Raw genomic sequence first — 24814 nt, 5'->3', positions numbered from 1 at the left:
ATTTTGTGGACGTGAGAAGGAAACCCATATGGTTTGTTGCCTCCTGGGTGCCAGGGTCCGGGATGTCGCTGACCAGGTGCATGACATCCTGGTATGAGAGGGAAAGCAACCAGAAGTCGTGATACATGTTGGGACTAACGATATAGGCAGGAAGAGGGATGACGTCCTGAAGTGTGAGTTTCGGGAACTAGGAACTAGAACAGGACCTCAAGGGTGGCGTTCTCAGGATTGCTGCCAGTGCTACGTGATAGTGATGGTAAGAATTGGAGGAGATGGCAGTTGAATGCGTGGCTGAGGAGTTGGTGCAAGGGGTAGGGTTTTAGATTTTTGGACCATTGGGATCCCTTTTGGGGAAGGTGGGACCTGTACAGATTGGATGGGTTGCACCTGAACTCGAGGGGGAGCAATATCCTTGCTGGTAGGTTTGCTTGCATGGTTCAGGAGGATTTAAACTAATTTGCAAGGGAAATGGGACCCGGAGCGATAGGACAGTAAAAGAAGTGCATGGAGTAAAGTCAGATCCAATAAATAGAGAGGCTTTGAGGAAAGAGAAGCAGAATAAAGGGTGTAAAGGTAGTAAACGGCTAAAGTGCATGTTCTTCAATGCAAGAAGCATCAGGAACAAAGGTGATGAACTGAGAGCTTGGATACATACATGGAATTATGATGTAGTGGCCATTACGGAGACTTGGCTGGCACCAGGGTAGGAATGGATTCTTAATATTCCTGGATTTCAGTGCTTTAAAAGGGATAGAGAGGGGGAAAAGGGGGAGGAGGGGTGGCATTACTGGTCAGGGATACTATTACAGCTGCGGAAAGGGGGGGGAGATAATGTAGCAGGATCCTCTTTTGAGTCAGTATGGGTGGAAGTCAGGAACAGGAAGGGAGCAGTTACTCTACTGGGGGTATTCTATAGGCCCTCTGGTAGCAGCAGAGATACCAAGGAGCAGATTGGGAGGCAGATTTGGGAAAGCTGCAAAAATAACAGGGTTGTTATCATGGGTGACTTGAACTTCCCTAATATTGATTGGTACTTGATTAGTTCCGAGGGTTTAGATGAGGCAGAGTTTGTTAAGTGTGTCCAGGATGGATTCCTGTTACAGTATGGTGACAGGCCGACTAGGGGGAATGCCGTACTAGATCTAGTATTAGGTAACGAACCGGGTCAGGTCACAGATCTCTCAGTGGGTGAGCATCTGGGGACAGTGATCACCACTCCCTGACCTTCAGCATTATCATGGAAAAGGATAGAATCAGAGAGGACATGAAATTTTTTAATTGGGGAAGGGCAAATTATGAGGCTATAAGGCTAGAACTTGCGGGTGTGAATTGGGATGATGTTTTTGCAGGGAAATGTACTATGGACATGTGGTCGATGTTTAGGGATCTCTTACAGGATGTTAGGGATAAATTTGTCCCAGTGAGGAAGATAAAGAATGGTAGGGTGAAGGAACCATGGGTGACAAGTGAAGTGGAAAATCTAGTCAGGTGGAAGAAGACAGCATACATGAGATTTAGGAAGCAAGGATCAGATATGTCTATTGAGGAATATAGGGTAGCAAAAAAGGAACTTAAGAAGGGGCTGAGAAGAGCAAGAAGGGGGCATGAGAAGGCCTTGGAGAGTAGGGTAAAGGAAAACCCCAAGGCATTCTTCAATTATGTGAAGAACAAAAAGGACAACAGGAGTGAAGATAGGACCGATTAGAGATAAAAGTGAGAAGATGTGCCTGGAGGCTGTGGAAGTGAGCAAAGTCCTCAATGAATACTTCTCTTCAGTATTCACCACTGAGAGGGAACTTGATGACAGTGAGGACAATATGAGTGAGGTTGATGTTCCGGAGTACGTTGATATTAAGGGAGAGGAGGTGTTGGAGTTGTTAAAACACATTAGGGTGGATAAGTCCCTGGGGCCTGACGAAATGTTCCTCAGGCTGCTCCATGAGGCAAGGGAAGAGATTGCTGAGCCTCTGGCTAGGATCTTTATGTCCTCGTTGTCCACAGGAATCAGTCAATGAAGGTGAATGAGCAAGTGCAACAGGCAGTGAAGAGGGCAAATGAAATGTTGGCCTTTATTACAAGGGGAATTGAGTACAAGAGCAAGGATGTCCTTTTGCATTTGTACAGGGCCCTGGTGAGACCACACCTGGAATATTGTGTACAGTTTTGGTCTCCATGTTTAAGGAAGGACATTCTGGCAATTGAGGAAGTGCAGCGTAGATTCACTAGGTTGATTCCTGGGATGGCAGGGCTGTCTTACGCAGAGAGATTGGAGAGATTGGGCTTGTACACACTGGAATTGAGGAGATTGAGAGGGGATCTGATTGAAACGTTTAAGATAATTAAAGGATTTTAGGATTGAGGCAGGAAATATGTTCCAGATGTTGGGAGAGTCCAGTACCAGAGGGCATGGATTGAGAATAAGAGGTCGGTTATTTAAAACAGAGTTGAGGAAGAGCTCCTTCTCCCAGAGAGTTGTGGAGGTGTGGAATGCACTGCCTCGGAAGATGGTGGAGGCCAATTCTCTGGATGCTTTCAAGAAGGAGCTAGATAGATATCTGATGGATAGGGGAATCAAGGGATATGGGGACAAGGCAGGGACTGGGTATTGATAGTGAATGATCTGCCATGATCTCAGAATGGCAGTGCAGACTCGAGGGGCCGAATGGTCTACTTCTGCACCTATTGTCTATTGTCTATTGGGAATGGTACCGGAGGATTGGAGGGAGGCGAATGTTGTCCCCTTGTTCAAAAAAGGCAGTAGGGATAGTCCAGGTAATTATAGACCAGTGTGCCTTACATCTGTGGTGGGAAAGCTGTTGGAAAAGTTTCTTAGAGATAGGATCTATGGGCATTTAGAGAATAATGGTCTGATCAGGGACAGTCAGCATGGCTTTGTGAAGGGCAGATCATGCCTAACAAGCCTGATAGAGTTCTTTGAGGAGGTGACCAGGCATATAGATGAGGGTAGTGCAGTGGATGTGATCTATATGGATTTTAGTAAGGCATTTGACAAGGTTCCACATGGTAGGCTTATTCAGAAAGTCAGAAGGCATGGGATCCAGGGATGTTTGGCCAGGTGGATTCAGAATTGGCTTGCCTGCAGAAGGGTCATGGTGGAGGGAGTACATTCAGATTGGAGGGTTGTGACTAGTGATGTCCCACAAGGATCTGTTCTGGGACCTCTACTTTTTGTGATTTTTATTAACGACCTGGATGTGGGGGTAGAAGGGTGGGTTGGCAAGTTTGCAGATGACACAAAGGTTGGTGGTGTTGTAGAAAGTGTAGAGGATTGTCGAAGATTGCAGAGAGACATTGATAGGATGCAGAAGTGGGCTGAGAAGTGGCAGATGGAGTTCAACCCAGAGAAGTGTGAGGTGGTACACTTTGGAAGGACAAACTCCAAGGCAGAGTACAAAGTAAATGGCAGGATACTTGGTAGTGTGGAGGAGCAGAGGGATCTGGGGGTACATGTCCACAGATCCCTGAAAGTTGCCTCACAGGTAGATAGGGTAGTTAAGAAAGCTTATGGGGTGTTAGCTATCATAAGTCGAGGGATAGAGTTTAAGAGACGCGATGTAATGATGCAGCTGTATAACACTCTAGTTAGGCCACACTTGGACTACTGTGTCCAGTTCTGGTCGCCTCAGTATAGGAAGGATGTGGAAGCATTGGAAAGGGAACAGAGGAGATTTACCAGGATGCTGCCTGGTTTAGAGAGTATGGATTATGATCAGAGATTAAGGGAGCTAGGGCTTTACTCTTTGGCGAGAAGGAGGATGAGAGGAGACATGATAGAGGTGTACAAGATATTAAGCGGAATAGACAGAGTGGACAGCCAGCGCCTCTTCCCCAGGGCACCACTGCTCAGTACAAGAGGACATGGCTTTAAGGTAAGGGGGGGGGGGAAGTTCAAGGGGGATATTAGAGGAAGGTTTTTCACTCAGAGAGTGGTTGGTTCATGGAATGCACTGCCTGAGTCAGTGGTGGAGGCAGATAGACTAGTGAAGTTTAAGAGACTACTTGACAGGTATATGGAGGAATTTAAGGTGGGGGGTTATATGGGAGGCAGGGTTTGAAGGTCGGCACAACATTGTGGGCCAAAGGGCCAGTAATGTTCTGTACTATTCTATGTTCTATTCTCATGAACCTACTCTGGACCCTCCCCAGTGACAACAAACCTTTTCTTAGATAAGGGGCCTGAAACTGCTCACAGTGCTCCAAGTGTAGTCTGACGAGTGCCTCAGTATTACATCCTTATTCTTATATACAAGTCCTTCCAAAATGATGCTAACATTTGCTTTCCTTAACATTAACTGAAACTGCAAGTTATTCTTTACAAAACCCTGCACAGGAGGAACATGAGGAGAAATTTCTTCATTCAGAGGGCCGTGAGAGTGTCGAATGAGCTACCAGCACAAGTGGTGCATGTGAGCTCAATTTCATCTTTTAAGCAAAGTTTTGATAGGTTCATGGATAGTAGGGGTATGGAGGGCTATGTTCATGGTTCAGGTCAATGGGAATAAGCAGTTTAAATGGGTTCAAAATGGACTAGCTGGACTGATGGGCCTGTTTCTCCACTGTACGTTTCTGACTCTATGACATCCAAATCCTTTTGCATCTGACAAAACATACTGATGAACGTAGACCAATGGATGTAGTGCTTATGGATTTCTGTAAGGCACTTGACAAGGTTCCCCATGTAAGGCTCCTTTCAGAAAATAAGGAGGCACGGGATCCAAGGAGACCTTGCTTTGTGGATCCAGAATTGGCTTGCCTACAGAAGGCAAAAGGTGGTTGTGGATGGTTTGTATACTGCATGAAGTTCGGTGACCAGTGGTGTCTTATAGGGATATAGGTATCCCTGTCTTACACAGATTGAGGTAGTAAATTGGATTAGACATTGGCTCAATGGGAGAAGCCAGAGAGTGATAGAGGAGGATTGCTACTCCGAGTGGAGGCCTGTGACTAGTGGTGTGCCACAGGGATCAGTGCTGGGTCGATTGTTATTTGTCATCTATATCAATGATCTGGATGATAATGTGGTAAATTGGATCAGCAAATTTGCTGATGATACAAAGATTGGAGGTGTAGCGGACAGTGAGGAAGGTTTTCAAATCTTGCAGAGGGATCTGGACCAGCTGAAAAATGGCAGATGGAGTTTAGTACAGACAAGTGTGAGGTATTGCACTTTGGAAGGAAAAACCAAGGTAGAACATACAAGGTAAATAGTAGGGCACTGAGGAGTGCAGTAGAACAGAGGGATCTGGGAATACAGATACAAAATTCCCTAAAAGTGGCATCACAGGTAGATAGGGTCGTAAAGAGAGCTTTTGGTACATTGGCCTTTATAAATCAAAGTATTGAGTATAAGAGTTGGAATGTTATGGTGAGATTGTATAAGGCATTGGTGAGGCTGAACTTGGAATATTGTGTGCAGTTTTGGTCACCGAATTACAGGAAGGATATTAATAAGGTTGAAAGAGTGCAAAGAAGGTTTACAAGGATGTTGCCGGGACTTGAGAAACTGAGTTACAGAGAAAAGTTATATAGGTTAGGACTTTATTCTCTGGAGCGTAGAAGAATGAGGGGATACTTGATAGAGGTATATAAAATTATGATGGGTATAGATAGAGTGAAAGCAAGCTGGCTTTTTCCACTGAGGCTAGGGGGAAAAAAAACAGATATGGGTTAAGGGTGAAGGGGGAAATGTTTAAAGGGAACATGAGAGGGGGGCTTCTTCACACAGAGAGTGGTAGGAGTGTGGAATGAGCTGCCAAATGAAGTGGTAAATGTGGGCTCACTTTTAACATTTAAGAAAAACTTGGACAGATACATGGATGAGAGATGTATGGAGGGATATGGGCCAGGTGCAGGTCAGTGGGACGAGGCAGAGAAATGTTTCGGCACAGATAAGAAGGGCCAAAAGGCCTGTTTCTGAGCTGTAATTTTCTATGGTTCTATTGTTCTATGGATATGTTCTGGGGCTCCTCCTAAAACCTACAGCACAATACAGGCCCTTCAGTCCACAAAGTTGTGCCGAACATGTCCCTACCTTAGAAATTACTAGGCTTACCTATAGCCCTCTATTTCACTAAGCGCCATGTACCTAGCTAAAAGTCTCTTAAAAAACCCTATCGTATCCGCCTCCACCATTGTTGCCATCAGCCCATTCCACGCACTCAGCACTCTCTGAGTAAAAAACTTACCACTGACATCTCATCTGTACCTACTCCCCAGTACCTTAAACCTGTGTCCTCTTGTGACAACCATCTCAAAAGGCATGCTCCCTAATCCAGGCAACATCCTTGTAAATCTCCTCTTCACCCTTCTTATGGCTTCCACATCCTTCCTATAGTGAGGTAACCAGAACTGAGCACAGTACTCCAAGTGGGGTCTAACCAGGGTCCTATAGAGCTGCAACATTACCTCTCAGCCCCTAAATTCAATTCCATGATTGATGAAGGCCAATACACAGTATGCCTTCTTAAGCATAGAATCAATCTGCACAGCTGCTTTGAGCGTCCTATGGACTCCACTTTGTGATTTTTATAAATAACCTGGATGAAGAAGTAGAAGGATAAGTTTGCTGATGACACAAAGGTTGGGGGCGTTGTGAATAGTCTGGAGGATTGTCAGAGGTGATAGCAGGACATCAATAGGTTGCAGAACTGGGCTGAGAAGTGGCAGATGGAGTTCAACCCAGATAAGTATGAAGTGGTTCATTTTGGTAGGTCCAATTTGAAGACAGAGTACAATATAAATTCTAAGACTCATGACAGTCTGGAGGATCTGAGAAATCTTGGGGTTCATGTCAATAGGATACTCAAAGCTGCTGCGCAAGTTGACAGTGTTGTTAAGAAGGCATATGGTGTGTTGGTATTCATCAACTGTGGGATTGAGTTCAAGAGCCTTGAGATAATGTTACAGCCATATAAGATCTTGGTCAGACCCCACTTGGAGTACTGTGTTCAGTTCTGGTCACCTCACTACAGGAAGGATGTGGATACTATAGAGAGAGTGCAGAGGAGATTTACAAGGATGTTGCTTGGATTGGAGAGTGTGCCTTATGAGAATAGGTTGTGCAAACCTGGCTTTTTTTCCCATGGAGTGATGGAGGATGAGAGGTGACCTGATAGAAGTGGATAAGATGATGAGAGACATTGATTGTGTGTTTAGCCAGAGGATTTTTCCCAGGGCTGAAATGGCTAACACAAGGGGGCATAGTTTTTAGGTGCTTGGAAGTAGGCATGTAGGGGATGTCAGGGGTACATTTTTCACACAGAGAGTGGTGGATGTGTAGAATGCACTGCCAGTAACGGTGGTGGAGGTGGATACAATAGGATCTTTTAAGAGACTCTTAGATAGGTAAATGGAGATTAGTAAAATAGAGAGCTTGGCAGTTTTTAGAGTAGGCTACATGGTCGGCACAACATTGTGGGCCGAGGGGCCTGTAATGTGTTGTAGATTTCTATGTTCTAGGTGGAGCGGTAGGTAGTGCTGAGGAAGCAATGTGATCACAGCAGGACTTAGATAAGTTAGAAGAATGGACAAAAAAGTGTTGGGAAAAGTATGATAATGTATTTGGATAAAAGGAACAATAGTACAGACTATTATCTAAATAGGGAGAAAATTCAAACATCAGAGGTGCAGAAGGACTTAGGAGTCCTCATGCAAGTCTCCCAAAAGGTTAATTTACAGGTTGAGTCATTGGTAAAGAAAGCAAATGGAATGTTGTCATTTATTTCAAGGGGAATAGGATGTAAAAGCAAAGAGATAATGCTGAGGCTTTGTAAGACACTAGTCAGGCTGCACTTGAGTGTTGTCAGCAGCTTTGGGATCCTTTTCACAGAAAGGATATGTTAACATTGGAGAGTCCAGAGGAGATTCATGAGGATGACTCTGGGAATGAAGGGGTTAACACATGCAGAGCATTTGTCAGCTTTGGGCCTGTACTCACTGGAATTCAGAAGAATGTGTGGGGATCTCATTGAAACCTACTGACTGTTGAAAGGACTAGATAAGGTGGATGTGGAGAGGATGTTTCCTATAGTGGGTGTGTCCAGGACTAGAGGGCACAGCCTGAAATTTGAGCGACAACCTTTTAGAACTGAGATAAGGAGGAATTTTTTTTTAGCCAGAGAGTAGTGAATCTGTGGAATGCTTTGCCACAGACTGCAGTGGAGGCCAAATCCATGGGTGTATTTAAAATGGAAATTGATAGTTTTCTGATTGGTCAGGGCATCAAAGGATATGGCAAGAAGGCAGGTGTATGGGGTTGAAGGGGATCCAGGATCAGCCATTATGAAATGGTGTAGCAGACTCAATGGGCTGAATGGCCTCATTATGCTCCTATGTTTTTTTGGTTTTATGGTCTTAAGGTTTCCAAAGATAATTACTTCCGGCTTAAGATGGCACTGGGTTCCTGTTTAAATTTAAGCTGGTGAAGCACAGCGACGACTTGCTGAAGACAAACAAAACTATTAACTACTTTAATAATCGCCCTTTTTCTCAGAAACAATCATTGCAGTCTATAGCCTGTAACTTGCCCTTCGGAGTTGTGCTTTTGAATTGTCTGTATGACTTGGCATTTTTGTGGTGTGAACTGAAGTCTCAAAGGTGCCCAGGCATGAGAGTGGCAAATGAGCCAATGTTTGGATTTGAATGCAATTCAGAGAGTCAGGTCTGAGGTGAGGCAGAGTCGAGGAAGCTTGGCCCGGGCCTAAGAGCGAGGAATGATCTGCTGTTTGACTGATATAAGCACCAGGCCAGATTGGAAAGGTCAGCTATGGACCGAATTCAGGCAGTGGGGACAGGGCCCAAGGCCATATCGAATGCAGGGCCCAGGTCCAAGAGTGAGGAACGACCTGGTTTTGGCTGATTTAAGTGCCGGGCCAGATTGAAAAGGTCAAGATGTCAAGAACGAAGGAGAGGGTTGGACCAATGTTTATCTTGCTGCTCAGTGAGACTTACTCATCTTTGTGCTGAACAGAGACTTTGACCTACAACTAACTCCTGGACTGGCAGCAGTGATGACTGGCTTTGTGGCTGTGGATACACTTTCATGAGCTTCAGTTGTTTACTTTTATTGTTTGCTATTTTTTCCTGCACAATGGGTGTTAGACAGTTTCCTTTGTTAACGGTTTCTATTGGGTTTCTTTGTCCTGTGGCTGCCTGTAAAGAGACAAATCTCAAGGTTGTATACAGTATGCATTCTTTGAAAATAAATGTACTTTGAACGTTGAACTTCAATGCCTCTGCAATCTCTTCAGCTACCCTTTTCAAAACCCCAGGATGTAGTCCATCAGGTCCAGGTGACTTACCAACCATCAGACCTTTCAGTTTCCCAAGCACTTTTTCCTTAGTAATGGCACTAATAGCAGTAATAATCTCTGCTTTCTGACACATGAGCTTCCAAAATACTGCTAGTGTCCTCCACAGTGAAGACTGACATAAAATACTTATTCAGTTCAACTACCATTTCTTTGTCCCCCATTACTACCTCTCCAGTGTCATTTTCCAGTGGTTTGTTATCCATTCTCACCTTTGATTTACTCTTCATAAATCAGAAAAAAAACCTTCGGTGTCCACTTTTATATTATTGGCTAGCTTACCTTCATATTTCATCTTTTCTCCCCTTATGGCATTTTAGTTGCCTGCTATTAGTTTTTACAGGTTTCCAATCCACTATCTTCCCAATATTTTTTTAATTGTCTTTGTCTTCCTTTGTCAGCCATGGTTGCCTCATCCTCCCTTTCGAATACTTCATCTTTGGGATGTATTTATCCTGTGCCTTTTGAATTGCCCCCAGAAATTACAGCCATTGCTGTTCTGCCACTGTCCCTGCTATGTTCCCTTCTGTTACTGTGTACACCAGAACCTGAGGGGGACTAATATCCATGCAGCAGGTTTGCCCGAGCTATTGGGAAGGGGTGTTTAAACTAATTTGGTAGGGGGATGGGAACTGGAGAGATAGGGCTGAGGATAATGCTGTTAGTATACAAGTAGATGCAGTGTGTAGTAAGACTGAAGAAGCACAGACAGATGATAGGACAAAATTGCAGTCAATGGGTTAAGTTGAAATGTAACATGGGGGCGCAATCGAAAAAAGTGATGAATACAGGACTAAAAGTGTTATGTTTGAATGCACACAGCATACAGAATACGGTAAATAATCTTGCAGCACAATTAGATATCTTCAGGTATGATGTTGTGAGCAGTACCCTAACCCTAATGTGAGGGAGAAAGATGATCATAGTTGAGAGCTTAACATCCAAGGATGCACATTGTATTAAAAGGACAAGCAGGTAGGCAGAGATGGTGGTGTTGCTCTGTTGGTAAAAAATGAAATCAAATCCTTAGAAAGAGATTACATAAGATCAGAAGCTGTAGAATCTTCTGGGTAAAGTGACGAAACTGCAAGGATGAAAAGAAAACCCGAAGAGAGTTATATACAGGCCTACGAAGCATTAGCCAGGATGTGGGATACGAATTACAACGGGAGATAGAAAAGGCTTCTAAAAAGAGCAACGTTATGACGGTCATGAGGAATTTCACTTTGCAGGTAGACAGAGAAAAACAGGTTGCTGCTGGATTCCAAAAAAAGAGGATTTGTAAAATGCCCACGAGATATCTTTTTAAAGCAGCTTGTGGTTGAACCCACAAGGGTATTGGCAATTCTCTCTATTGGGTGTTGCATAATGAAACAGATTTAATTAGGATATGAGCTTAAAGTAAAAGAACCTTTTGGAGGCTGTGATAGAATTAACCCTCAGATGTATCAGTGTAACTGTGGAGTAAAGGGAAATACAGAGGCATTGGAGAGGAGTTGGCCAAAGTTAATTGGAATTGGATCACTTGTAGGGATGATTGTATTTGTGTCAGGCTTTACTGTGGAAGACACCAGTATATACCAGGTAGACTTTGCAGGTAGACTGAGAAAATTTGAGTGTGTTAGGGAGCAGAAATGAGTGTAATTGCTATTACTAAGAAGGTATTTGGGAAGCTGAAAGTTCTGAAGGTAAATAAGTCACCAGATTGTCTACACCTAGGGGTTCTGAAAGAGGTAGCTGAAGAGAATATGAAGGCATTTGTAATGATCTTTCAAGTCAAGTCAAGTTTATTGTCATTTTGACCACAGACTGCTGATACAGTACACAGTAAAAACGAAACAACGTTCCTCCAGGACCCTGGTGCTACATGAAACAACACAAAACTACACTAGACTATGTGAGACAACACAAGGCTACACTAGACTACCTAAAACAACATAAATACTGCACTAGATTACAGGCCTACATGGGACTACATAAAGTGCACAAAACAGTACAGGACAGTACAAGGACTGGAAAATTGCAAACGTCATTCCACTCTTTAAGGAAGGAAGCAGAAGAAAGGAAATTATAGGGCAGTTATCCTGACTTCAGTTGTTCAGAAGACGATAAGATATAGGAGCAGAATTAGGCCAGTTGGCCCATCAAGTCTACTCCACCAGTTCATCATGGCTGATCCATTTTTCTTCTCAGCCGCAATCTCCTGTCTTCTCCCTGTATCCCTTCATGCTCTGACCAATCAAGAATCTATCAACTTCTGTCTTAAGTATACATAAAGATGGCCTCCACAGCTGCCTGTGGCAAAGAATTCCACAGATTCACTACCCACTGGCTAAAGAAATTCCTCTTCATCTCCATTCTAAAAGGACAGCCCTTTAATCTGAGGCTGGGTGCTCTGGTCGGACTCTCACCCCACAGGAAACATCCTCTCCACATTCAGTCTATCAAGGCCTTTCACCATTCAATAGGTTTCAATAAATGTTGAAGTTCATAATTAAGAATGAGCTTTTAGGGTACTTGAAGGCATGTGATAAAATAGGCCAAAGTTAGCATGATTCATTCCCTTAGAGGAAAATCTTGCCTGACAATCTGTTGGAATTCTTTGGGGAAACAACAGGCAGGATAGACAAAGGAGAGTCAGTAGATGTTGTTTATTTGGATTTTCAGAAGGCCTTTGACAAAGTGCTGCACATGAGGGTGCTGAACAAAAAAACAGCTCATGTTATTACAGGAAAGATGCTAGCATGGATAGAAGATTAGCACACTGACAGGAGGCAAGGAGTGGCAATAAAGAGAACCTTTTCTGGTTGGTTGCTGGTGTCTAGAGGTATGCCGCAGGTCTGCTTCTTTTCACATTATATGTTAATAATCTGGATGATGTAATTGATGGTTTGCTGGCCAAGTTTGCATACAATACATAGATAGGTGGAGGGGCAGGCAATACAGTGTAGGGCGATGTATGGTCATACTGTTTGATAGAAAGAAGAAAGGCATAATCTATTTTCTAAACAATGAGTGAATTCAGAAATTGGTGGGGCAAATGGACTTTTTTATGCCATGGACTAATACCTTTAAGCAAGGGGTCCATGTGTCAAAGATGGATCGACCCGATGCAAAGGCACAAATACCACGGAAGCAATGAGACAATAAAACATCAAACTTTTACTCTTTATTCATAGCATGCTATGGGGGAAGTTACAGACTGATCTCCCAAGGAGCCAGTCCGGACACTGCCTACCCCCAAATCACAATTCTTCACAATTTATAACATTGATTATCACAGGAAACATTATAATTATGCGAGTTAATACAGCTCTAGAATGGTTTCGATCACTTGCTAAGATACAATTAGATGGAAAATCATCATTGGTTAGTTATAATTATTTACTGCCAAAGCTAGCCTGGATACAACATTAGTTCCTCATGCTGACACCTCCCCCTACTCACGAACGTTCTATCCCCTACGCTATCTTACACATATTTAGTTATGTCATACCTCAAAATGCTTTGTGTGACCAGATAATTCCTTATTTGAACCTATATCTAACATTATTAGGGAACAATGTCTAGTATGTCGCTTGTTACTGGGTAAGGATCCCTTTTGGCTGTCCAGCAACTAACATAAGGTACCTATAAAGTAATTTATCATTAGCTAATCATTGTCTTTTAATCTCTTTCAATCTATCCTTTAATTAATTTTAAATAATTTTAATGTTATTTTTTTTAAGTTTAATAAATAATAAATAATTTAAATAAATAATTTTAATTTAATATCATTTAATCAGTAAGACCTTTGACATGGTTCCACACGGAAGGTTAGTTAGGAAGGTTCAATCATTAGGTATTAATATTGAAGTAGTAAAATGGATTCAACAGTGGCTGGATGGGAGATGCCAGAGGGTAGTGGTGGATAACTGTTTGTCAGGTTGGAGGTCGGTGACTAGTGGTATGCCTCAGGGATCTGTACTGGGTCCAATGTTGTTTGTTATATACATTAATGATCTGGATGATGGGGTGGTAAATTGGATTTGTAAGTATGCAGATAATACTAAGATAGATGATGTAGTGGATAATGAAGTAGATTTTCAAAGCTTGCAGAGAAATTTAGGCCAGTTAGAAGAGTGGGCTGAAAGAGGCAGATGGAGTTTAATGCTGATAAGCGTGAGGTGCTACATCCAAATAGGACATACATGGTAAATGGTAGGGCATTGAAGAATGCAGTAGAACAGAGTGATCTAGGAATATTGGAGCATAGTTCCCTGAAGGTGGAATCTCATGTGGATAGGGTGGTGAAGAAAGCTTTTGGTATGCTGGCCTTTATAAATCAGAGCATTGAGTATAGGAGTTGGGATGTAATGTTAAAATTGTACAAGGCATTGGTGAGGCCAAATTTGGAGTTTTGAATACAGTTCTGGTCACCGAATTATAGGAAAGATGTCAACAAAATAGAGGAGAGTATAGAGAAGATTTACTAGAATGTTACCTGGGTTTCCGCACCTAAGTTACAGAGAAAGGTTGAACAAGTTAGGTCTTTATTCTTTGGAGCGTAGAAGGTTGAGGGGGGACTTCATAGAGGTATTTAAAATTATGAGGGGGATAGATAGAGTTGACGTGGATAGGCTTTTTCCATTGAGAGTAGGGGAGATTCAAACAAGAGGACATGAGTTGAGAGTTAAGGGGCAAAAGTTTAGGGGTAACACAAGGGGGAATTTCTTTACTCAGAGAGTGGTAGCTGTGTGGAACAAGCTTCCAGGAGAAGTGGTAGAGGCAGGTTCAATTTTGTCATTTAAAGTAAAATTAGATAGGTATATGGACAGGAAAGGAATGGAGGGTTATGGGCTGAGTACAGGTAGGTGGGACTAGGTGAGAGTAAGTGTTCAGCACAGACTAGAAGGGTCGAGATGGCCTGTTTCCGTGCTGTAATTGTTATATAGTTATACCCCTATTTACCTATCCCTTTACTCCATCACATGGACTTCAAGTTGGGAATCCCTGCCCTAAAGGAAGGCAATTGTAATGTCAGCATTTATTTTGAGAGGACTAGAATATAAAACCAAGAATGTATTCCTGAGGCTTTGTAAGGCATTGGTCAGACTAAAATTTGGGGTATTGTGTGTAGTTTACTGCTCTAGTCTTTCTATATCCACGTTTGTGAGGACAGGCATAGTCTAAATTGTGTCTATAATTTTGCTAATGACACGTTGGGAGAATTTCTGATAGCGACAAGGAGGTGTACAGGCACATGATAGATCAGCTGATTGAGTGGTGCTGCAGCAACAACCTTGCACTCAACATCTGTAAGACTAAAGAATAGATTATGAACTTCAGAAAGGGGAAGATGGGGGAATATTCATCTGTCCTCATCAGCAGTGGAAATGGTGAGCAGTTTCAAGTTCTTGGGTGTCAACACCTCTAAGGATCTATCCTGAGTACAACATATTGATGCAGTTAACAAAGAAGGCATGACAGTGGCTATAAATTTCTACAGATGTACCATGAACAGCATTCTAATGGACTGCACCACTGGCTGGTATGGAGTAGCCACTACACAGGATTGGAAAAAGCTGCAGAAAGCTGCAAACCCAGCCAGCTCCATCATGGGCACTATCCTCCCAGCATTAGGGACACCTCAAAAAGGTGATGCTTCAAGAAAGTGGCATCCAGCAAGACCCCAATCACCCAGGACTTGTCCTTTTCTCTTTGCTACCATCAAGTTGGAGGTACAGGAGCCTGAAGGCACACAGTCAATGTTTTAGGAACAGCTTCTTCCCTATCACCTTCATATTTCTGAATGGACAATGAACCCATAAACACTACCTCACGATATATTTTTGCAGTATTGATTTAATTTATTTTTAAAATATATTATTGTAATTTATAGTATTCTTAATTATATATTGCAATGTACTGTGGCCACAAACAACAAATTTCAAGACGTGTGCCAATGATATTAAATCAGATTATGATTATGATTCTGACCTTATAGTTTCTACAAAGTTGCTTTCTTGCCAGTGACACAAACTTCATAAAAATGATTTAACAAACAGTCTGTCAGGATCATTTCCTTCCATGTATTAAAATGATCAAGTTGCTGTTAAATGTACAAAGTATGAAAAATGTAATCAAACAGTCTTTACAAAGTATGAAGAGCCCTCGATGAATGAGACGGTGCATTCTCAATCAAAGCGATTTTCTGCAGAATGCTTCACTTTAGCTAACACAAGAATTCATCTCATATTGCCAGCAAAATTATTACCAGCTATAGCTCCTGGAGACTGTTGTAAAAGTCCTGTCACTCCCCTTCATAATGCAAATCCTTAGCTCACCTCCCCCACATCAAACTCCCGTCTCTTACACCCCTCCCCCATCCCAAAATAAAAACCACATCTTAAGCATCTCACCCCTGACCCCAAGTAAAATGAGCAAAAGTCAGGAGGATAGGTCAATGAATGTTTCTTTGATTTAGTTCCCAGAGATTCTCAGTATACAACACCCTATCTAGGAACCATTCTGACTGAGATGAAATGTAGAGAGTTAATGGATCAGCTGATCTGGCCTCGAGTTTTCCTCAGATTGACTCTCCGGAACTGCCGAGAGTTATTAGCTTAGGGTGAGAACAAACACCTGGGGGTCTTGGCAACAGCTATAACACTGTTCTCTCATTTTATGTAAATCATGAGCTGGGCCCCTCAACCCATTCACTGGCCTCGTGCCAAGGAGCTTAAAGTGCAGCCTCTGCATGCCTGTAAAAGCCTTCAAGCTCCTGAAGAATCTTTTAAATTCTGTTCTCTGAAATCTTATGTAGCATAAGAACAGCTGAAATAGAAGCTAGAGCAGTCCAATCAGCCCATCGAACCTGTGATCACAGTCAATTTTTTACTTCTGCAAGTTTTCTTCACTAATCCTTTATCTGCTATTATCTAAGTATCTATTCTCAGTGACTGCAACTCTCCTATCACCAAAGCTGCATCAACCTCAGGTGGAGAAATCTTTTTTCAACCCAGTGTTGAATAGATGACATCTTTTTTTAAGAATGTGATCCCTTCTAGACATTCCAGCCAGGAAAAAACATCAACCGTGTCAAACTCCATGAGAATTCATGCCAACCACAGCATCTTCCCTGCTAGTCCCAGTTGCCCACATTTGGCCCATAGCCCTCTGAACCCCTTCCCTCTAGTACCTATCCAAATGGTTCTTAAGTGTTGTAATTGTACCTGCCTTGACCACTTTGGCAACTCATTCCAGGTACTCACCACCTACTGTATAAAATCAGCTGACATGTGTTTTTTAATTGTCTCCTCTCTTTTCCTGTACCTGTGCCCTCTAGTTTTGGATTCCTCATCTCTGGGAAAAAGTTTTGGACCATCTACCTCTTCCATACCCCTTGTGATATTATAAACTTCTATGAAGTCAACCATCATTTTTTTGTGCTCCAGAAATAAAGATTCAACTTGGCCAACCTCTCCCTATAACTCAGGCTCCCTTGTCAAGGCAGCATTCTCATAACTCTCTTCTGTGTTCTCCCCAGCTTGACAATGTCTTTCCAATAATAATGAGACCAAAATGAGAAGGTAGAAGACCATTGGTCAGCAAACTTTCTGTTTTATTATATGTTATTTAGAGATACAGTGCGAAACAGGCCCTTCTGGCTCAATGAGCCAACAGCGCCCAGCAACCCGTCGATTTAACCCTAGCCTAGTATAAATTACAGGAAAGATGTGAATGCCTTGGAGGAGATAATGTAAAAGAAGTTCAGCTGGATGAACAGGCCCTGCCAGCTCAATGAACCACAACACCCAGCCTCCTGCCGATTTAACCATAGCCTCATATACTCTATAGCAAGGATTCCCAACCTTTTTTATACTGTAAAGCCTTACCATTAACAGAGAGATCCATGGACCCCAGATTGTGAATCCTTGCTCTATAGGTAGGATGTGAAGGCATTGGCGAGAGTGTAGAAGAGGTTCACCAGGATGAACAGGCCCTTCCAGCCCAATGAGCAGCACCCAGCTACCAACCAATTTAACCCTGCTCTTCAGGAAGGATGTAGAAGCTTTGGAGAAGGTGTAAAAGAGGTACACAAGGATGCTGCCTAGATGAACTAAAAGGAGAAGTTGGACAACCTTGGCCTGTTTTCTCTGGAGCATCAAAGGCTGCTGGAATTGGAAGAGGCAGGTAATAAGGGTAATGACACAATTGTAATGGGGAATGTCAATATGCAAGGAGATTGAGAAAATCAGGTTGGTGTTTGATTGCAAGAGAGGGAGTTTCTTGAATACCTATGAGATTGGTTTTTAGAGCAGCTTGTGTTTGAGCCTATCTTAGATTGAGTATTGTGTAATAATCCCGATCTTATTAGGGACCTAAATGTAAAGGAACCCTTAGGAGGCAGTTATCGTAGTATGATTGAATTCATTCTGCAGTTTGAGAGGGAGAAGCATAAATCGCATGTATTAGTATCACAATGGAACAAAGGGAATTACAGAAGCATGAGAGAGGAGCTTGCCCAGGCAGATTGGAGGAGGATACTGGTGGGGAAGATGGCAGAGCAGAGACGGCTGAAGTTTCTGGGAATAGTTCACAAGGTGCAGGATAGATATGTCCCACAGAAGGAGTTCCAAAATGGCAGGGATAGACAACTGCGGCTTACAAGGGAAGTTCAGGACTGTGTAAAAGCCAAGGAAAGGGTATTTTGTTGTTCAGTCGTTCAGTTGAGCCTGACTCTTCGTGACCTCATGGACCATAGAATCCATGGGGTTTTCATGGCAAGGTACCAAAGTAAACTGCCAGGCCTTTCTTCTGTGCTGCCCAGATTGGGACCCTGCTGGGTTTGAACTCAGGACCATCTACCTTGAAGTCCAGTGCTGATGCCACTACACCACCAGTTGGCCCAAGGAAAGGGCATATAAGGTAACAAAAGTAAGTGGAAAGTTGGATAATTGGGAACCTTTAAAATCCAACAAAAGGCAACAAGCTATAAGAAGGGAAGAGATGAAATATGAGGGCAAACTAGTCAATAATATAAGGCAGGATAACAAAAGTTTTTCAGTTATATAAAGAGTAAAAGAGAGGTGAGAGTTGACATTGGACCACTGGAAAATGATGCTGGTGAAGCAGTAATGGAGGACAAAGAAATGGCAGATGAGCTTAATAAGTACTCAGTATTGGCTTTCACTGTGGAAGACACTCACATTGTGCCAGAGGTCTGTGACTGTCAGGGAACAGGAGTGAGAGCCATTACTACTCCAAAGGAAAAAGTGCAAGGCAAACTGAATGTTGAAAGGATTAGATAGGGTGGATGCAGAGAGGATGTTTTCTGTGGTGGGAGCATCCAGAGGAGACTCATTGGGCTGAATGGCCTAATTCTGCTCCTATGTCTTATGGTCTAAAGGCTGAGGGGAAACCTATCAGACATTTATAAATCATAGAGGTGTATAAAATCATGAGGGGTATATTTAGGATTGACAATTAGAGTCTTTTTTTCCCAGGGAAAGAGAGCTAAATAATAGAGGGCATAGATTTAAGGTGGACAATTAAAAATTGTCTTAAGGGGCAATTTCTTCACACAGAAGGAGATTGACACATTGAATGAGATGGCACAGAAAGTGGTTAAGGTAGGTAAATATGCAACACGAGGAAATCTGCAGATGCTGGAAATTCAAACAACTGTCCTGACGAAGGGTCTCGGCCCAAAACGTCGACTGTACTTCTTCCTATAGATGCTATCTGGCCTGTTGTGTTCCACCAGCATTTTGTGTGTGTTGCTTGAAGGTGGGTAAATAACAATATTTTGAAAAACCATTTGGATCAGTACCTGGATAGGAGGATTTTAGAAGGATACATGGCAAACACAGGCAAAAGGGATTAGTTTGGTGGGCATAGAGTCATACCTCGTGGAAACAGATCAATTTGCCCACAATGCCTATGCTGCCCGGGGGCACTCAGCTTGCGTCAATTGGCCCATAGCTGCCTTGCTCAAATGATTCAAGTATTGTCTGGACACTTCTTAAATACTTTCTGTGAGTCCACATCCAACACTTTCTCTAGTGCATTTATTGATTTATTTAGAGCTACAGCGCGGAATAGGCCCTTCCAGCCTTTCAAGCTGCACAGTCCAACAATGCCTGATTTAACCCTAATAATGGGACATTTTACAATGACTAATTAACCTACTAATTGGTATATCTTTAGACTGTGGGAGAAAACTGGAGCACCCGAGAGAACCCACACACTCCACGGGGAAGAGGTACAAAATCCTTACAGAGGACGCAGGATTAAACTCCAACTCTGACGACTTGAGCTGTAATAACACTTCACTAACTACTATGTTACCATGGTACTCACTACTCTCTGGGTGAAAAAGAACCCTTGGATCCCTCCAAATCTCTTACTTATATTAAATCTTTGTCCTCCAGTTTTACTTATCTCTGACATGGGGAAAATTTCCAGTAATCTACCATATCTATGCTCCTGATAATGTTATATCCTTCAATCATGTCCCTTCTTAAACTCCCCTAGTCCAGGGAGTACAGTTCTGGCTTCTTATACATGAAGCACATAGTTATGAACTGCAAGCTCCTATTTTCCTTAAGTGTGATCAAAAACTAGTGGCAGCCAAGAATTAAAATCATTCATATCAGGATTAGAAGATAGTTGGTAAAATCATTTCAGAGAATCTGCAGCTCACTGGGATAATCTGATTTAATTAGCATTGAATCTTGTAAAGTTGTATTCTACAGAACTCTGGGCCTAGTTCTGAAAGGTGAGGTTAGACTTTTGAAGTCTAATGTTTCAGGCCAAGGTCCTTGGGTCTCGGTTCAAAACATCATCTGTACTCTTTTCCATAGATGTTGCCTAGCCTGCTGAGTTTTTCCAGCATTTTGTGTGTGTTGCTTGAGTTTACAACATCTGCAGATTTTCTCTTATTTGTGAAAGCTTTTGGCATGCTGGTCTTTATCAGTCAGGACACGAGTATAGAGTTGGATTTTCTGATGCAGTTGTAAAAGATATTGGTGAGGTCACATTGGACTTATTATGCTTAGTTTTTGTCACCCTGCTATAGGAAAGATGTCATTCAGATAAAAAGAATGCAAAGAAGGTTTACAAGGATGTTGCTAGGACTTGGAGGGTTAAGTAATGGCAAGAAGTTGAGTAGGTTGAGACATTTTCATTGAAGTGTAGGAAAATGAGGAGTGACCTTATAGAGATGTGTAGAATTATGAAAGGTACTGAGAAAGTAAATAGTCAGAGCCTTTTTTCTCAGGGCTGGGAAATTAAGAACTAGATGGCATGTTTAAGATGAGAGGGGAGAGATTTAATAGGAACCTGAGGGATAACTTTTTCACCAACAAGTTGGTCACTGTATGGAATGAGCTGCCAGAGGAAGAGGTTGAGACCAGTACATAAACAACATTTAAAGGACATTTGGGCAGGTATGTACCTAGATAGGATATGGGCCAAATTCAGGCAAATGGGACTAGCTTAGATGCGAATTTTGGTCAACATGAATAGTCATGCAGATTGGCCTCTTTCCGTGCTGTATGACAATGATCCTATGATTCATTCAAAAACCAGCCTATTCCTGTCATAGTTCATAATATACATGACCTTACAAATCCAAAATACAAATAATTCATCAACGAATCCCACCTAGGACCTGTGAAACTAAAACGTGCCAAGCAGTGTGGAAACAACAAACATCGTTTATTCACCAGAGATATTTCAGATACAGTTCTGATGAAATTCCATTGAAACAAACACAATTACTGTTCCAGCTGGAAATTGTGCTTCTACTGTAAACTTTCACCTTTTTACATCTCCCTTCCCCCCCCCCCCCCCCCCCCCGGCTATTCCATTTGAACCAAGTAGATATTTTTGTACTTTTTTATCCATTTCAACTTCATCTATTTCTAGATGTTTTCTTAAATTCTTCAAACTTAATGTCACTTCAGGCTGATCTTGAAAGCAACCGTGACTTCACACACTGTGAGGATGATTTTTACTTTTATTATGAACACAGATCTCAACATCATTCAAACTTTACCATCATTTATTTATATTATGGTGTTCTGTACCAGAACTCAAAATGCCCATCTTGGGTGTCAAAACCTCTGAGGACCTAACCTAGTCCCCACATATCAATATAGTTATAAAAAAGGCAAGACAGCGACTATACTTCTTTAGGAGTTTGAAGAGATTTGGTATGTCAATAAAAACACAAAAATTTCTATAGATGTACTGTAGAAAGCATTCTGACAGGCTCCATCACTGTCTGGTATAGGGGGAAGGAGCTACTGCACAGGACCAAAAGAAGCTGCAGAGGGTTGTAAATTTAGTCGCTCCAACTTGGGTACCAGCCTACAAAGTACCCAGGACCACTTCAAAGAGTGGTGTCTCAGAAAGGAAGTGTCCATTATTAAGGAGACTCAGCACCCTGAGCATGCCCTTTTCTCACTGTTACCATCAGGTAGGAGGTACAGAAGCCTGAAGGCACACACTCAGCGATTCAGAAACAGCTTCTTTCCCTCTGCCATCTGATTCCTAAATGGGCATTGAACCCATGAACACTACCTCACTTTTTTAATATACATTATTTCTGTTTTTGCACAATTTTTAATATATTTAATATACATATACTGTGATTGATTGATCGATTGATTTTCTCCTTCTATATTATATAGCATTGGACTGCTACAGCTAAGTTAACAAATTTCACGATACATGCTGGTGATAATAAACCTAATTCTGAACTCCGAAATGCTCAGCTCAGTGTACAGTGGGTTGCACCAGAGGTCCACAACTTTAACATTTCTTACAACACATAGTGCTCCATTGCTTGATACACTGGCTAACATTCCACCTACCTATTTGACTATTTCATGGGTCCATTGTTAGGATGATTTATAAGAGGTTTTGTGGTGCAGGACCTTACCTTACTTAGGAGTAACTTTGCTTGTTTTCCCCTGCGGTTTCCATGTAAATATCTTGTTGGATAAGGAAGCTTACCAAACCTGCACAGGGTATCTGTGATTTCAACTCCTTTCCTCCAAGGAAAATTGTCAAACACATTCATCTCCAACACTGAAAATATAACCCCATTACCACTTCACTCCCATTATCTTAATTAATCATTCACTCTCAAATGACTGTTCACGGACGTGACCCAAAGTGACATCTCACTTTAAATTATCACCTCATTGCCAATCCTTTACTCCTTCATGAATTCAAGTTGTAAGTTTTATCAGAAAGTATATCAGCATGGAGTGGCCTACCTGGAGGAAGCAGGTCCCAGCTGGTTCATTTTCCTTGATTGATGCATTATAGAAGTTTTTGCTGAATACAGGCTCATTATCATTCACATCCTGGATCGCAATGGTGACAGTAACGGAGGAAGACATGGGCTTGCTTCCTCGATCAGTCGCCACCACCGTCAACATGGGAGCTGGATCTGCCTCGTAATCCAGTGCTGATGCTGTAGTAATCACTCCAGTAGCCCAATCAATGGTGAACCAATCAGAATGAGATTCTGGGCTATTAACAATGCTGTACACAATATCACCATTAGCACCTTCATCTTTATCTCTTGCTGTTACTTGCAGCACAAAGCTCCCAGGGTATAGAACCTCTGGAATGGACTGTCTGTACCCTGAACGGTCAAAGACTGGTGGATTATCATTAACATCAGTTACATGAATGGTGAATGTGGATTCTGCCCTCAGAGGTGGTGTTCCAGAATCAGTTGCTGTAACACTGAGTTGGTAACTATCTTTCTCCTCTCGGTCTAACATCTGGTCCACACATATCAAATAAATAATATTGTCCTTGGTAGTCAGTCCAAATTTACCATCACCACCTTCCAAAGACACATTGACTTTGGCATATTCTCCATAATCAGGATCAGACACTGAGATTCTGGCCACAAATTGGCCAGGCTGAGCTCCCTCTGAGATGTGAGGTGATCCATCTTCACTGAGAAAGATGATAGTAAGAGTGGGTTGGTTGTCATTGTAATCTTTCACCTGAACAGTAACAAATGCTGTTGTTAGTTCAGGCTGTGAGGCATTGTCTCGAGCTTGGACCACCAGCTCATGGACTTTCTTCATTTCATAATCCAATCCTTTATTTAACTTGATTACACCAGTCTTTGAATCTATGGCGAAGTATTGGCTGGGATCACTCTGCCTCCTGTTGATCTCATAAATAACCACACCATTATTTCCTTCATCTATGTCAGTGGCAAACACCTGAAGAAAGCTGGTTCCAGGCTGTAAACTTTCGGAAATTATGGCATGGTATCGAGTCTGATTAAACACTGGCGCATTGTCATTAACATCCAAAATAGAGATGTACAAAGTCATCTGACTTGTTTTGCGTGGAGTTCCACCATCAAAAGCTTCAATTATCAAAGTGTAAGTGGATCTCTCTTCCCTGTCCAGAGGATTATTGACCACAAGTTCCAGGTCTAATGTTTCTGTTAGCCTTTTGGTTTCCAGCCTAAAGGATTGCCCAACATTTCCATCTTGTATAAGATATCCCTGTGTGCTAAATTGACCCCCATCTGCATCAATAGCTGAATCTAGGCGGAATCGTGTTCCCACAGGCGTTTGCTCAGGTATTTTAAGTCGCATCTGACTGGTAGGAAAGACCGGAGCATTGTCATTTATATCATTGACTAATATCACCACCTCAACTGTATCACCTCCCAAATTCACCGCAACAAACTTGTACTTATCCCGAGACTCACGATCCAATACCCTGGCAGTCTTAATAATCCCTGTTATTTCATCAATGATTAAGTCGGAAGACATACCGGTGCCATCGGTCTCATGTGTAAAGAAACTGCTGGTTATGTGACCGGGTGGAAGCCCTGCATTTATATCACCGATGATACTGAAAGGTGGCTGTTCTTCATCAATACGAAGAACCAAAGGTTCGCTTGATCCTGTCACAGACCATCCAACTAGGATTCCCAACGTCACATGAAGCCACTGAGAGACACCTTGGCACTTGCCTAGTGGCCTCCTTACTGAATCCATAATCCCTTTCGACGTTACTCCCGCCTTCTTTCTTCAAGGAATTTCTTTAAAATCTGTAAAATTCCAACAATTCTTAATTTCTGAAAATTTTTGTTTTACACAGTAAAATTCACAATGTGAAATTTGTTGCTTTATAGCACCAATACAGCACAAAGACATTAAAGAATTACTAAAAATTATCAAATAAATAAATTGTGCAAAATAAAAGTAAAATGAGGAGTGAATATTGTTTCAATTAACATAAATAAGCTGCTGGAAAAACTCAGCAAGTCAAGCAGCATCTATGGAGGCAAAGTGAAGGTTGATATTTCCAGAAGAGACCTTGTATTGGGTCTGCGTGCAGGTAGGCAGCCAGTATGGAGCAGAGAGTGAGACAGAACACAGTAGAGACCTCGTATTAGGACTGAGAGCGCAGGGATGAGAAGGGGGTGATGAAGACAGGGACTGGTG

The 24814-nt window shown here is 42.2% G+C and overlaps 1 protein-coding gene across 1 annotated transcript in view; it reads right to left on the bottom strand.

Annotated features, from left to right (window-relative positions):
• LOC132390964 (protocadherin-16-like) overlaps nucleotides 1-24814 on the bottom strand; it is a 491141-nt gene that overhangs the window by 449976 nt on the left and 16351 nt on the right. Inside the window, exon 2 of the mRNA XM_059963494.1 lies at nucleotides 22601-24417. Coding sequence (XP_059819477.1) covers nucleotides 22601-24364 — 1764 coding nt within the window. The 5' untranslated portion in view covers nucleotides 24365-24417. The remainder of the gene's footprint in view (nucleotides 1-22600; nucleotides 24418-24814) is intronic.

This window comes from Hypanus sabinus, chromosome 3 (genome assembly GCF_030144855.1).
Source record: "Hypanus sabinus isolate sHypSab1 chromosome 3, sHypSab1.hap1, whole genome shotgun sequence".
Classification (NCBI taxonomy): Eukaryota; Metazoa; Chordata; class Chondrichthyes; order Myliobatiformes; family Dasyatidae; genus Hypanus; species Hypanus sabinus.
Note: the sequence above shows the minus strand (reverse complement) of the source record. Positions and strands in the feature narration are given on the sequence as shown.